A 13016-nucleotide genomic window follows, 5' to 3' on the forward strand; every position below is an offset into this window, starting at 1 on the left:
TGAGGAGGTTGAGGTGGGCGGGGTTGGGGAAGATGTATATTGTAGTGTCCTGTAAGAGTTAGTGCTGCAAGGGTATCTGGGTATTTGTTCTGTTGTGTTTATATTGTGTTACGGTGCGGATGTTCTCCCAAAATGTGTTTTGTCATTCTTGTTTGGTGTGGGTTCACAGTGTGGCGCATATTTGTAACAGTGTTAAAGTTGTTTATACAGCCACCCTCAGTGTGACCTGTATGGCTGTTGACCAAGTATGCGTTGCATTCACTTGTGTGTGTGAAAAGCCATAGATGATATGTGACTGGGCCAGAAGGCAAAGGCAGTGCCTCCAAGGTTTATTGGCGCTCTGTACTCCTCTCTACGTCATGTACACACCGGCGTTTTAAAAGATCATACATTTTTAATTTTTTGAAAGTGATACCGGTCATTTTTAAACCGATACCGATAATTTCTGATATTATACTTTAAAGCATTTATCGGCCGATAATATCGACAGTCCGATATGATCGGAAATCCCTAATTAAATGCATCAAGTGTTCATTCAAGGCTAAGGCAAAATAGAGATGTATCGTGACATGGCCTAAAAATATCGAGATATTAATAAAAGGCCATATCGCCCAGCCCTAGTCTGGGGGGCCAATGTGTATGTGTGTGTGTGTACAAGTGATATATACACTTTTAGCTGTAAAAATCTGCTGTACAGTATGTGTGTTTGGGTCCCTTTTTGACAGGAACACTAATACCAAAAGTCTCAATGTCCGATAGAATTCTAAAAAAGTTATGACAGACAACATCAACAAAACAGAATGGAATTTTACAGTTTTGTTTACTGAATGGGACACCCACAATGTACATTAAAATAAAGAAAGTGGGATTGACAATATTAACTATGAACAATAAAACACTGAATATTAACAACACATGAACATTGCTCCTCTTTTACTTCTCAGACCAGCTCCTCCATAGACATCGTTTACAATTAAGCAAAACACAACAAAAATGTAACAAACAGCTAAATATGAATGCAAAGTGGGATAAACACCTACAATATAATATATTATTTTTCTATACAAAAATGTGTTGTAAAAATCTGCTTCCGCATCTGTTCCTGACACACGTGTTTGGGGCTGGCTGCTCTGAAAACAAACTCCGCCCACTCTGCTTTGTTCCTGTCTGAGCTGCTGTGATGTAGATTACGTGTATAACTTGTAACCCACCCAAAATAAGACACCATAATAACTTGTATAATACCCAAAATAAAACACCGTAATAACTTGTATAAAACCCAAAAAACCCGTTGGGCGGTATAGCTCAATTGATATAGTGGCCGTGCCAGCAACTTAAGGATTCCAGGTTCCATCCCCGCTTCCGCCATCCTAGTCACTGCCTTTGTGTCCTTGGTAGGGCTGGGCGATATGGCCTTTTATTAACATCTCGATATTCTTAGGCCATGTCACGATACACCATATATATCTCCATATTTTGCCTTAGCCTTGAATGAATACTTGATGCATATAATCACAGCAGTAAAATGATTCTATGTGTCTACATTAAAATATTCTTCTTCATACTGCATTAATATATGCTACTTTTAAACTTTTATACAGAGAGGGAAATCTCAACTAAGTCAATTGACCAAAACTGTATTTATTAAACAGTTATTACGCAGTGGCACAAACATTCATGTCATTTCCAAAACAGAAAGTGCAAGATTGTCAGAGACATTTTAAAACAAGCTATTATTGCACTTTTGTGCATGATGTCACTAAGATGACATATCAAAACAACACTAAATTAAAGTGCACTTTTTTGTACAGAACACCACTACAATACTCTAAAACAAATAAAGTGCACTTTTGTGCATGATGTCACACAAGATATTTCAATAAGTGTCAAATAAAAATGAGCTGCATAATAGGAAATGAAATCGTGTATGTCCTTCGCTATGTGGTAGGTTCCTGCACACGTTATCTCCTTCTGTTGTTGACTATTTTTTTCATACGGTGTTGATGTGGAAATGGTGGCTTGGGCATTTTCTTGGGTGTGGCACCGGCCGGAGATGTTTCATGCACTCTTCATTCTCTAGCGGGTGACTTTTCAAATGATGCTATACAGTGCTGCTACTTTTTGTAGCAACTCTTTTGCCGCACACTTGGCATATTACGGTTGTCTGTTCGACATCTTGCCGCTTGAAGCCGAAAACCACCGCCAGACGATGGACCCTGTGCTGTTTTTCCTAGGAATTAATTATTCCTTCCTTTGTTACCAGATTCACACCTTCTCTCTCTCGTAATACCACTCGCACCGCTCCGCTAGCATCACAGCTAACGTTACCTATGCCGCTACCGCTTTGCTCCGTGACGTATAAAAGAGGGTCTGCTTGTTTTACGTCTCTGTGAGAAGGAGAGACAAGAAAGACAGTGAGAAAAGCCTGTAGTCTAATGCCTGCAGCTAAAAGCAACTGCGTGAGAACGTATACTACAATATCACGATATAGTCATTTTCTATATCGCACAGAGACAAACCTGCGATATATCGAGTATATCCGATATATTGCCAAGCCCTAGTCCTTGGGCAAGACACTTTATCCACCTGCTCCCAGTGCCAACCACACTGGTTTAAATGTAACTTACATATTGGGTTTCACTATGTAAAGCGCTTTGAGTCACTAGAGAAAAGCGCTATATAAATATAATTCACTTCACTTCAAAAGCGCAGACTTCAACCACTGAAATACTTTCTATAGTTCAAGACTTACGGTCATTTAAAAACAGCACCACACATCATAATTGCGGCAACAGTTTTTATGTTAAAGGTCTATGTCAGGCTTGCCACTGACAGTTTGTTTGTGTTTTAGTTTTTCCTCTCTGTGTGTGTTTAGTATTTCCTGTTTTTAGTTTATGTCGGCGCTCTTATTTTGTCTGTTTCCTAGGGGTGTAACGGTACGTGTATTTGTATCGAACCGTTTCGGTACGGGGGTTTCGGTTCGGCACGCGGGCGTACCGGACAAGTTCGGAAGCAGAAGTCTTCACAAGCTGCTCTGCTTTCTGCCTCTGTCTCTGCCTCGTTGTCCCGCCCACACAACCATCTGATCGGTTACATACAAAGCCAATCAGCAGTGCGTATTCACACTTCAGAGCGATGTAGTCAATGCTTTAGCGTCGAGCAGATATTCGTCTAGCAGGAGGGAGCAGACTCTACCCAAATTATACTAAACACTTCCCAGACACAACTATTACAAACATCACTATGAGCCCGTTGACCTTCTAGAAACTTAAACTGCAGCTCAGCTAGCTCACAGTATAGGCTTGAGATGAAGGCTAATTAGCTTTTAGCGTAACGTTAGCTCATTTTTCTGTGTGTGCGTGCGTGCGTGTGCGTGTGTGCGTGTTTTAGGGGCAGCAAAGCCCTGTCTGTCTGTTATTTAATTGAACTCTATTGGGTGCAGGGATGAATAGTCTCTCCTATTGCAATTGTACTATTTTTCAGCTATAGTTACATGAATCATTAGAAATGTAGGAGCCTAGTTTTGAATTGCAGGGTCCCTGCTATCACATGTTGATAAAGATACAACATTTACATAATAAAAGTCAACTACAAGCTTCCCAAATGCTGTAATAAATTAAGCATGATGAGTTGACAAACAGTTTCAATGGAAACTGTTTAATGTTAAACTTTTTATATGTAGAAGAAAGGTTTTTTCATTTTATTTAATCAAAGCAACAACTTGAGGCAGTTTAATGTGGATTAACGTGGGCAGAATTATTATAGTGTTCCCAATGATAAAAGGATGAAGCCATTGTTTACAAATTTGGTAAATAAATAACCAAAAAATATATATTTTGTTGATTTCTCACTGTACCGAAATTGAACAGAACCGTACTGAACCGAAATTTTTGTGTACCGTTACACCCCTAGTGTTTCCTGTTTTTTTCCCTGTGCGCTGTTTCCCCATAGCTGTGGCTGATTGGCACCTGGCCACACCTGGCATCAATCAGCCCTCTCCTATTTTAGACTTGTCTTCCCGTCCAGTCAGTGCTGGATTATTGTCGCTTTTGTCGTTGCTACCGGTCGTGTCTTGTCGTGTCAATGCAGCGTTGCGGTAAGCTATATTTGATAGTGGTTTGTAGCTTACTGTCTTTTGTTCCCTGCTTCCAAGTTTGTTTTCATATTATAAGTACGACTTCTGTTCCCTGCTCGATACCTGCTAGCTTCCACGTTAGGCCTTTTTGTTTGTTATCCGCCTCGTGCGAGCTTTTTGTCGTACCCCTTTGGTTTGTTCTTGTTTTAATATTTTTATTAATTCATGTTTTCTCACTCCATGCCTGTCTCCATCTCTGCATCTTGGGGTTCGTCACCAACTGACTTTGACAGTCTACAAAAATGATGTAGAACTTGCGGTGGGCCGGATTTAAAGTCTTAATGGGCCGCATGTGGCCCGTGGGTCGTATTTTGCCCAGGTCTGCTGTAGATGATTAGCTTTATGCTCTCCATCTTTGTATGGTTAGTTAATTTAGTCGTTAATTGAAATATCACACCAAGGCATATTTTCTCTGTACTCTACTGTGTGAATCACTGCACGGTCCACTTACAGGAAACGGATGGGGGGATACTTGCTTGCCTGATAAAACACACAAAGTAAGCTAGACGGGACGATTTAACAGCGCAAACACGTACCGCCATCCAATCAAACGCGCCTGCAGCTTCTCTGCATCTTTCTACAGCAGACGTTTCATCACCCGTGGAGCATATAGCAATCTTTTCACATTCACAAGTCCTAACAACTTACTGCCGCCCCTTACAGATTTTATGATCGTTTCTGCGATTAAAAAAAAAAGGGAGAATCGAAGTGATTGTTTTTCATTTCATTTATTGCCAATTGGGGGGAAAAAGTAATTCTAAACAACTTCAAAGGTGAACCAATGTCCCGGAGCATATTGGCTCAGCTTTGATAAATCTGGAGAGAATCTTGACATAATGTACACTTTGCGTCTTTCCAAACACAATCCTTCAACCGGGTCGCCATTACTCATTCGTCCTTCAATGCTTCACGCAGGAGATGATGCTCATTGATGGTCCTAGTGATAAATAAAAAGATGACACTTTTACCAGCTGATTGATACCTCTGTGACTGATGACGTAATGCAGAATTTGCCCTTTGCCCTTGTGCAAAAGATGCTAGTCACCTGTATAAAAACATGCATAATGAAAGTAAAAGTGTTTTGTCCCGGGAAAACCTATGCAAATCATTCAAGTCTAAAAGCACACCGATCGAGCTTATTTGTGGTGTCTCTTCCCTAAACTGGAAGGTAATTGAATGAGCACACTGATGAGCTCATCATGTACAGTAGTAATAAACATCAGTAAGGCGGACGTGTTTGGACTACCGAAAGCCCCGCAGACCTTAGTAATGGACTTAAATTATTTATCTGTTGTTCTGTTTGACGTGCATGGAGAGAAGAAAAACGGCCAATATAATAATGCTACAGCGGCAAGACCGAATTATGGATGCACTTCTTTATATTCAGCTCTATCAAACCACAATAATAACACAACCATCGATATCGCTGGTTTACTCAGAGTGTGCAGGGACTGTAAACATTCGAAGAAAAATATTTATTTCAGACTGTTTCCAAAGGAAATGGTAATAATGAGTGTGTCTGTTATTGTCAATTGTGAGGTGATTCTGAATACACACACAATTATTAATCAGTTTGGTCACAGTTTTTTTTTTCATCTCTGCAATTCATAGACGGCCCCTAGAGCAGTGTTTTTCAACCACTGTGCCGTTGGAGATTATGTAATTTCACCTAATCGGGTTAAAAATATTTTTTGCAAACCAGTAATTGTAATCCGCAAATGTGCCGTTGTTGAGGGTCTGTGCTGTCTAGAGCTTGGCAGAGTAACCGTGTAACACTCTTCCATATCAGTAGGTGGCAGCAGGTAGATAATTGCTTGGTAGATGTCGGGTACATGGTTTGTCGTGATCACATTATGCGGGAGGAAGCATGTAGGTAAAAAGGTATCTAACACTTAGATCACAAAAAAAATAAAAGGAAAGTGCCGCTAAGAAAAGGCATTGAAGCTTAGGGATGACTATATAAAACGAAACCAAAACTGAACTGGCTGCAAAGTAAACAAGAACAGAATGCCGGACAACAGCAAAGACTTACAGCGTGTGGAGCAGACGGCGTCCACAAAGTACAGCCGTACATGACATGACAATCAAAAATGTCCCCTCAAAGAAGTATAGCGTCCGCACAACTTAAATAGTCAAACAAGAACAGAATGCTGGACGACAGCAAAGACTTACAGCGTGTGGAGCAGACGGCGTCCACAAAGTACAGCCGTACATGACATGACGATCAACAATGTCACCACAAAAAGGATACCGTCTGCACAACTTAAATAGTCTTAATTGCAAAAACAAAGCAGGTGCGGGGAAGACATGAAACTCCTACAGGAAAATACCAACAAAACAGGAAATGAGCGCATGACAAGATCTAAAACACTATATATACACAGGAAAACACAAAAAAACTGTACGTTGAAAAAAGAGCTATAGTCATGCACAGTTGGTTATGGTTAAAGGCCTACTGAAAGCCACTACTAGCGACCACGCAGTCTGATAGTTTATATATCAATGATGAAATATTAACATTGCAACACATGATAATACGGCCTTTTTAGTTTACTAAATTGCAATTTTAAATTTCCCGCAAAGTGTCTTGTTGAAAACGTCGTGGAATGATTACGCTTATGTTGACGCGTGCTTGTGACGTTATTGGTTGGAGCGGACATTTGATCCCAGCACCACTCATGGCTAAAAGTTGTCCGATTTAATTGCATAATTACACAGTAGTCTGGACATCTGTGTTGCTGAATCTTTTGCAATTTGTTCAATGAATAATGGAGACATCAAAGAAGAATGCTGTTGGTGGAAAGCGGTGGATTGCAGCTGCCTTTAGCAACACAAACACAGCCGGTGTTTCTTTGTTTGTTATGAAGCTTTAATATGGAACACAGTGGTCAAGCGAACATGGTTCTCTACCACATATCAACCAGGCAGGTTTCGGTGAGAAAATAGTGGAAATAAGTCTGCTCTTACCGGAGACATGAGCGGAGCTTGCATCCTCCTGCAGCTGTCAAAGAGGCAGCTGCGACTTTCTTGGCTCCTCCATGGCTTCCATCAGAGACACTGGCGGTCACCACACCCCTCCGACTTTCAGGTATGACTTTATAATCTCACTAAAACACTAGTAACACAATAAGTAGAATTGGGATTTTCCAGAATTATCCTAGAAAATGTGTCTAATAACATCTGAATCGCTCCCACTGCTCTCGCCTTTTTGTCTTTTTTTCTTCTAGTCTTTCAGTCTCACTATCCTCATCCACGAATCTTTCATCCTCCCTCAAATTAATGGGGAAATTGTCGCTTTCTCGGTCCGAATCGCTCTTGCTGCTGGAAGCTCACATTATAAAAAGTGTGAGGATGTGAGGAGCCCTACAACCCGTGACGTCATGCGCACATCGTATGCTACTTCCGGTAAAGGCAAAGCTTTTTATTAGCGACCAAAAGTTGCAAACTTTATTGTCGATGTTCTCTACTAAGGGCTTCACGGTGGAAGAGGGGTTAGTAACTCAGCCTCACAACATGAAGGTCCTGCAGTCCTGGGTTCAATCCCGGGCTCGGGATCTTTCTGTGTGGAGTTTGCATGTTCTCCCCGTGACTGCGTGGGTTCCCTCCGGGTACTCCGGCTTCCTCCCACTTCCAAAGACATGCACCTGGGGATAGGTTGATTGGCAACACTAAATTGGCCCTAGTGTGTGAATGTGAGTGTGAATGTTGTCTGTCTATCTGTGTTGGCCCTGTGATGAGAAGCGACTTGTCCAGGGTGTACCCCGCCTTCCGCCCGATTGTAGCTGAGATAGGCTTCAGCGCCCCCCTCGACCCCAAAAGGGAATAATCAATCCATTTTCTACCGCTTATTCCCTTTCGGGGTCGCTGGAGCCTATCTCAGCTACAATCGGGCGGAAGGCGGGGTACACCCTGGACAAGTCGCCACCTAATTGCAGGGCCAACACAGATAGACAGACAACATTCACACTCACATTCACACACTAGGGACCATTTAGTGTTGCCAATCAACCTATCCCCAGGTGCATGTCTTTGGAGGTGGGAGGAAGCCGGAGTACCCGGAGGGAACCCACGCATTCACGGGGAGAACATGCAAACTCCACACAGAAAGATCCCGAGCCTGGATTTGAACCCAGGACTGCAGGAACTTCGTATTGTGAGGCAGACGCACTAACCCCTCTTCCACCGTGAAGCCCCCCAAACTGGAATAAGCGGTAGAAAATGGATGGGATAGATATATAAACTAGCAGACTGCGTGGTCGGTAGTAGTGGGTTTCAGTAGGCCTTTAATTAAAAAAAAAAACTTTTTTATGTTATTTTATTTCTTGTGCAGCCCAGTACCAATCGGCCCGCGGACCGGTTGTTGGGGACCACTGCCCTAGAGGATCTCAGACACTGATGTTATTTTGTCCCGAGGAAGTGTACTTTCGATGAAAATTGCATTTAGGCAAACTAAAGTTTCAAAATAGAAACCCCTTGACATTTTAGTTTAAAGAGGAATACACTTATAAATAAATGTATAGAAAGTGAGTGAATCGAAAACAATGTAGTTAAAAAAAAGAAGCGGGAGTCGTGACGAATGAGGCAACGAGTGTAGAAAAATGTATTTACCTTGTGAAGAAATGTGGCAGGGCGAGGCGCTCTCAAAGCGGGCCGACTCGCACGAACACTTCCCAAAAGTCTTCCGGCAACTTTGCCGACTATCCGCGTCGAGGCCATTTTCAAGCGCCAACCGTATTCAGCAGACTACTTCAGTCCATTCTGGTTGAAAAGCAGCCTGCTGTGCGTCTCTATAAACTCGGAAAAAGATGAGAATGTGTAGGAAAGGAGAGGACGGAAGGCGGCACGTCAACAGCGGGACAGAAGAAGCACAGCCCAGTTTCCTCTCTTGCCGACGTCCCCTCCCTCTGGCTGCACTTTCCTGCTGGTTGTTTTGTGTTACTGTGTGTGTGAGTGAGGGCATTAACCACCGGCTGGGGAGAGAAAAGTGAGTGAGGGAGCTTCAATGTTGAAACTACCGCGTCATCCCCAATTCCATGCTAATTGCTAACAGCCAGCTAGCTCGGCTACTGTTAAATGGTGAGCATTTTTTCGCTTAGTCATTAGCATTTGCATATCAACTTTAAAACTACTAACACTACAGTTAAGTTAAAAAAAAGTTAAAGTACCAATGATTGTCACGAGGCATGCGGTAAAAGTAAGCATGCGCTAATTACTTTAAAACATTTTCTCACTCCGGCGCTCACCAAAGGCATGCGGCAAATTTAGGCTTGCGGTTATAATTTTGAGTGTGATGTAAGGATACCATCATGAAAAGCACATTTAATTAAAAAAAAACGTTAATGTACGGGAGTGTGTAAAGGACTGTATTTTACCTTGGGGGGGATGCTCCAATTATTCACTATTTACCCAATAAATCTAGTCTAAGAGAGAGTGAGAGGAGACGGCTTATATAGTTGAACAATTTACTATATACACCACATAAACATACAATAATAAACACATATTAATGGCCTACTGAAGGCCACTACTAGCCACCACGCAGTCTGATAGTTTATATATTAATGATGAAATATTAACATTGCAACACATGCCAATACGGCCTTTTTAGGTTACTAAATTGCAATTTTAAATTTCCCGGGAGTTTCTTCTTGAAAACGTCGTGTAATGATGACGTGTGCGTGTGACGTCACGGACTGTTAGGAAATATGAGCGCTGCACACACACACAGCTAAAAGTCGTCTGCTTTAACCGCATAATTACACAGTATTTTTGGGATCTGTGTTGCTGAATCATTTGCAATTTGTTCAATTAATAGGGGAGAAGGCAAAGTTGAAAGAGTGAGTTGGGAAGCTTTAGCCACACAAACACGGTGATTCCTTGTTTAAAATTCCTGGAGGTGGAACTTTACTATGGATCAGAGCGCGGTTAAGCCAACATTAATCACGACCGAATGTCAATCAGCAGGTTTCGGTGAGAAAATTGTGGTTAAAAAGTCGCTTCTTACCGGAGAAAAGCTGAGCTTGTGCCGTCCATAGCTGCCGTCGACTCCCCTGAGACATTAGCGTCAAGACACCTGTGGACACACCCCTCCGACTATCAGGTAATATTAAACTCACTAAAACACTAGCAACACAATTGAAAGATAAGGGATTTCCCAGAATTATCCTAGTAAATGTGTCTAAAAACATCGGAATCCGTCCCAATGCAACCGCGTTTGTTTGTTTTTTACTTTTTTGTTTTTGTTTTTTTCTAGTCCGTCGCTATCAATATCCTCAAACACGAATCTTTCATCCTCGCTCAAATTAATAGGGAAATTGTCGTTTTCTCGGTCCGAATAGCACTTTTTGTTGGTGGCTCCCATTAAAAACAATGTGAATATGTGAGGAGCCCCCACACTTGTGACGTCATCGTCTGCGACTTCCGGTAGAGGCGGGGCTTATCTCTTAGCACCTAAAGTTGCGAACTTTATCGTGGATGTTCTCTACTAAATCCTTTCAGCAAAAATATGGCAATATTGCGAAATGATCAAGTATGACACATAGAATAGACCTGCTATCCCCGTTTAAATAACAAAATCTCATTTCAGTAGGCCTTTAAAGTACCAAAGATTGTCACAAGGCATGCGGTAAAAGTAAGCATGCGCTAATTATTTTAAAACCTCTTCTCACTCCGGCGTTTACCAAAGGCATGCGGTAAATTTAGGCCTGCGCTTATAAATTTGAGTGTGATGTAAGGATACTATCATGAAAAGCACATTTAATTAAAAAAAAAACATTAATGTACGGGAGCCTGTAAAGGACTGTATTTTACCTAGGGGGGATGCTCCAATTATTCACTATTTACCCAAAAATTGTAGTCTAAGAGAGAGTGAGAGGAGACTGCTTATATAGTTGAACAGTTTACTATATACACTAGGGATGCACCGAAATGGAAATTTGTGGCCGAAGCCGAATAAAATTTAAACGCTTGGCCAAATACCGAATAATGAATGCAGTTTTTCACAATTTTTTTTATATTGCATAGATAGCCTAGAATAAATTTTTAGACATGTTTTTCAAATAAAGTAAATTTTTATTGAATATTGACATTTTTTTAATATTCCAGTGCCTTTCCTTTTCAAAAATAGCACAAAGTTGTTCATTTATTTTAGGCCTTCAAACAAAACATGCATTCCAAAAACAAATAAAGTGCATTGAAGTGGATAAACCCACAACAAATGAATTATTGTCCTTTTGGCAAAAGGCTGCTTAGCCACAGTAGATATGCTAATAATGTAAACAGAAGGCTCAAGTAAATCTCAATAAGTGTGTGCTTGTAACCTCATACACTTATACAGGTAGCCTACACAACAGGCTAATAATGTAAACAGAAGAAATACCGTCTGCTCGGTATCGTGTAACAGGGCTCAATGTGCTCTATGAGTCTCCGAAAGCCAATGGCCTCCACAACACTAAACGGTTGATCATCCAAGCCATAAACTCCATTATCTTCTTTGTAATTCCATTTGCTTTGGCACTGTCCGTTGCAAACTTTTTCGTCCTCTCAAAGACGTCGGCCACGGATGGGGTGGGCGTTCTCGTGCTGTGACCAGCTCTCCTTTCAGCTGCTGCAGCTGCAGCCGCAGCCGTCTCTTTCTCGTACTTGGCATGCTTTTCTGGGTGTTTGGCTTTTAATGATAAATTAAAGCAGTATTGCTGAAGGTCTTTTTGCTGAGGCACCTCCTCGAGACCATTTGGCTGAACATTCGTTGCAAACTGCAATACTTTTGTCACTTTCCGATACTTTAAAATATCTCCACACTGCTGACATTTTTCCGAAAGCGCCGGGTTACAATGTCACTGCGTCACTGCACGTTGATTGCGTCACCGCGTCAAAAAATTGCGTCACACGCCACTATTCGGCCTTGCTTTTAACTCATTCCACCTAAGGCCGAATGTGGCTTTTTTTGCCATATTCAGCTGCATATATTCGGTTACCGATTATTCGGTGCATCCCTAATATACACGACATAAACATATGATAACCAGTCAATACTAAACACATTAAATACACTCAAACACTTGTCCCCACTCACACGCTACCTCCCCAACTCGCGCCGTCCACTTCCCTCGCAGCAATGTAGCCACGATAGCACACAACTAAACTCTTTATAATGTTCCACACTCGCTCTCCAAATAGTAAACAGTCACAGGGGAGAGGGTCTCTTTAACAAACTTAACTAATACGTGACTAAACCTGCCGTTCGTGAAGTCACTGTGCAGCAAACAAACACACGTGCGAGCTGCGGTTAGCACACCCGTCCCATCTACTGGCAACGAGAGTGCCCAAACCTCCTAAACTTTAACGAGTGCAACTTATAAACTGTCACTTATATACTGAAATAAGAATCTTACTGTGGTTATTTCTCTGAACTGCAACCGTGGTGAACTATCTCCCGTGTAGTATTACCGACGCTACATTGCTTGTTAATGCCGAAGCTCTTTTAACACTGTGTTTAATGTGCCGGCGGATGTTATTAGTCAAATTTACTAGGATAATTTTGGAAAATCCCTTATCTGGTTATTGTGTTACTAGTGTTTTAGTGAGATTATATAGTTGTACCTGAAAGTTGGAGGGGTGTGGCCACGGGTGTGGTGACCCCCAGTGTCTCTGAGGGAAGCCACGTTTCTCGACGAAGCGAGGCGAAGGCAGACGGGCGGGCCGGGCTGAGCTTTTTCCCCCCTCCTCCACAGTGGAAGCATCACACGTTCGGGGGCGGCCGGTCGGAGGAGGCAAGAGAGTCCGCAGCTGCCTCTTTGACAGCTGCACGAGGAACGACTACGGTAAGAGCCGACTTATTACCACAATTTTCTCACCGAAACCTGCCGGTTGACATGTGGTA

The 13016-nt window shown here is 42.0% G+C and overlaps 1 protein-coding gene across 1 annotated transcript in view; it reads right to left on the reverse strand.

Moving 5' to 3' along the window:
• The window catches only part of LOC133538635 (calcium uniporter protein, mitochondrial-like), a 28773-nt gene extending 19707 nt beyond the window's left edge, over positions 1–9066 (reverse strand). Inside the window, exon 1 of the mRNA XM_061880303.1 lies at positions 8744–9066. Within this exon, the coding sequence (XP_061736287.1) occupies positions 8744–8851 (108 nt within the window). The 5' untranslated portion in view covers positions 8852–9066. The remainder of the gene's footprint in view (positions 1–8743) is intronic.
• Between the last annotated feature and the right edge of the window lie 3950 nt (positions 9067–13016).

The sequence above is a fragment of the Nerophis ophidion genome, linkage group LG20 (genome assembly GCF_033978795.1).
Source record: "Nerophis ophidion isolate RoL-2023_Sa linkage group LG20, RoL_Noph_v1.0, whole genome shotgun sequence".
NCBI classification, from domain to species: domain Eukaryota; kingdom Metazoa; phylum Chordata; class Actinopteri; order Syngnathiformes; family Syngnathidae; genus Nerophis; species Nerophis ophidion.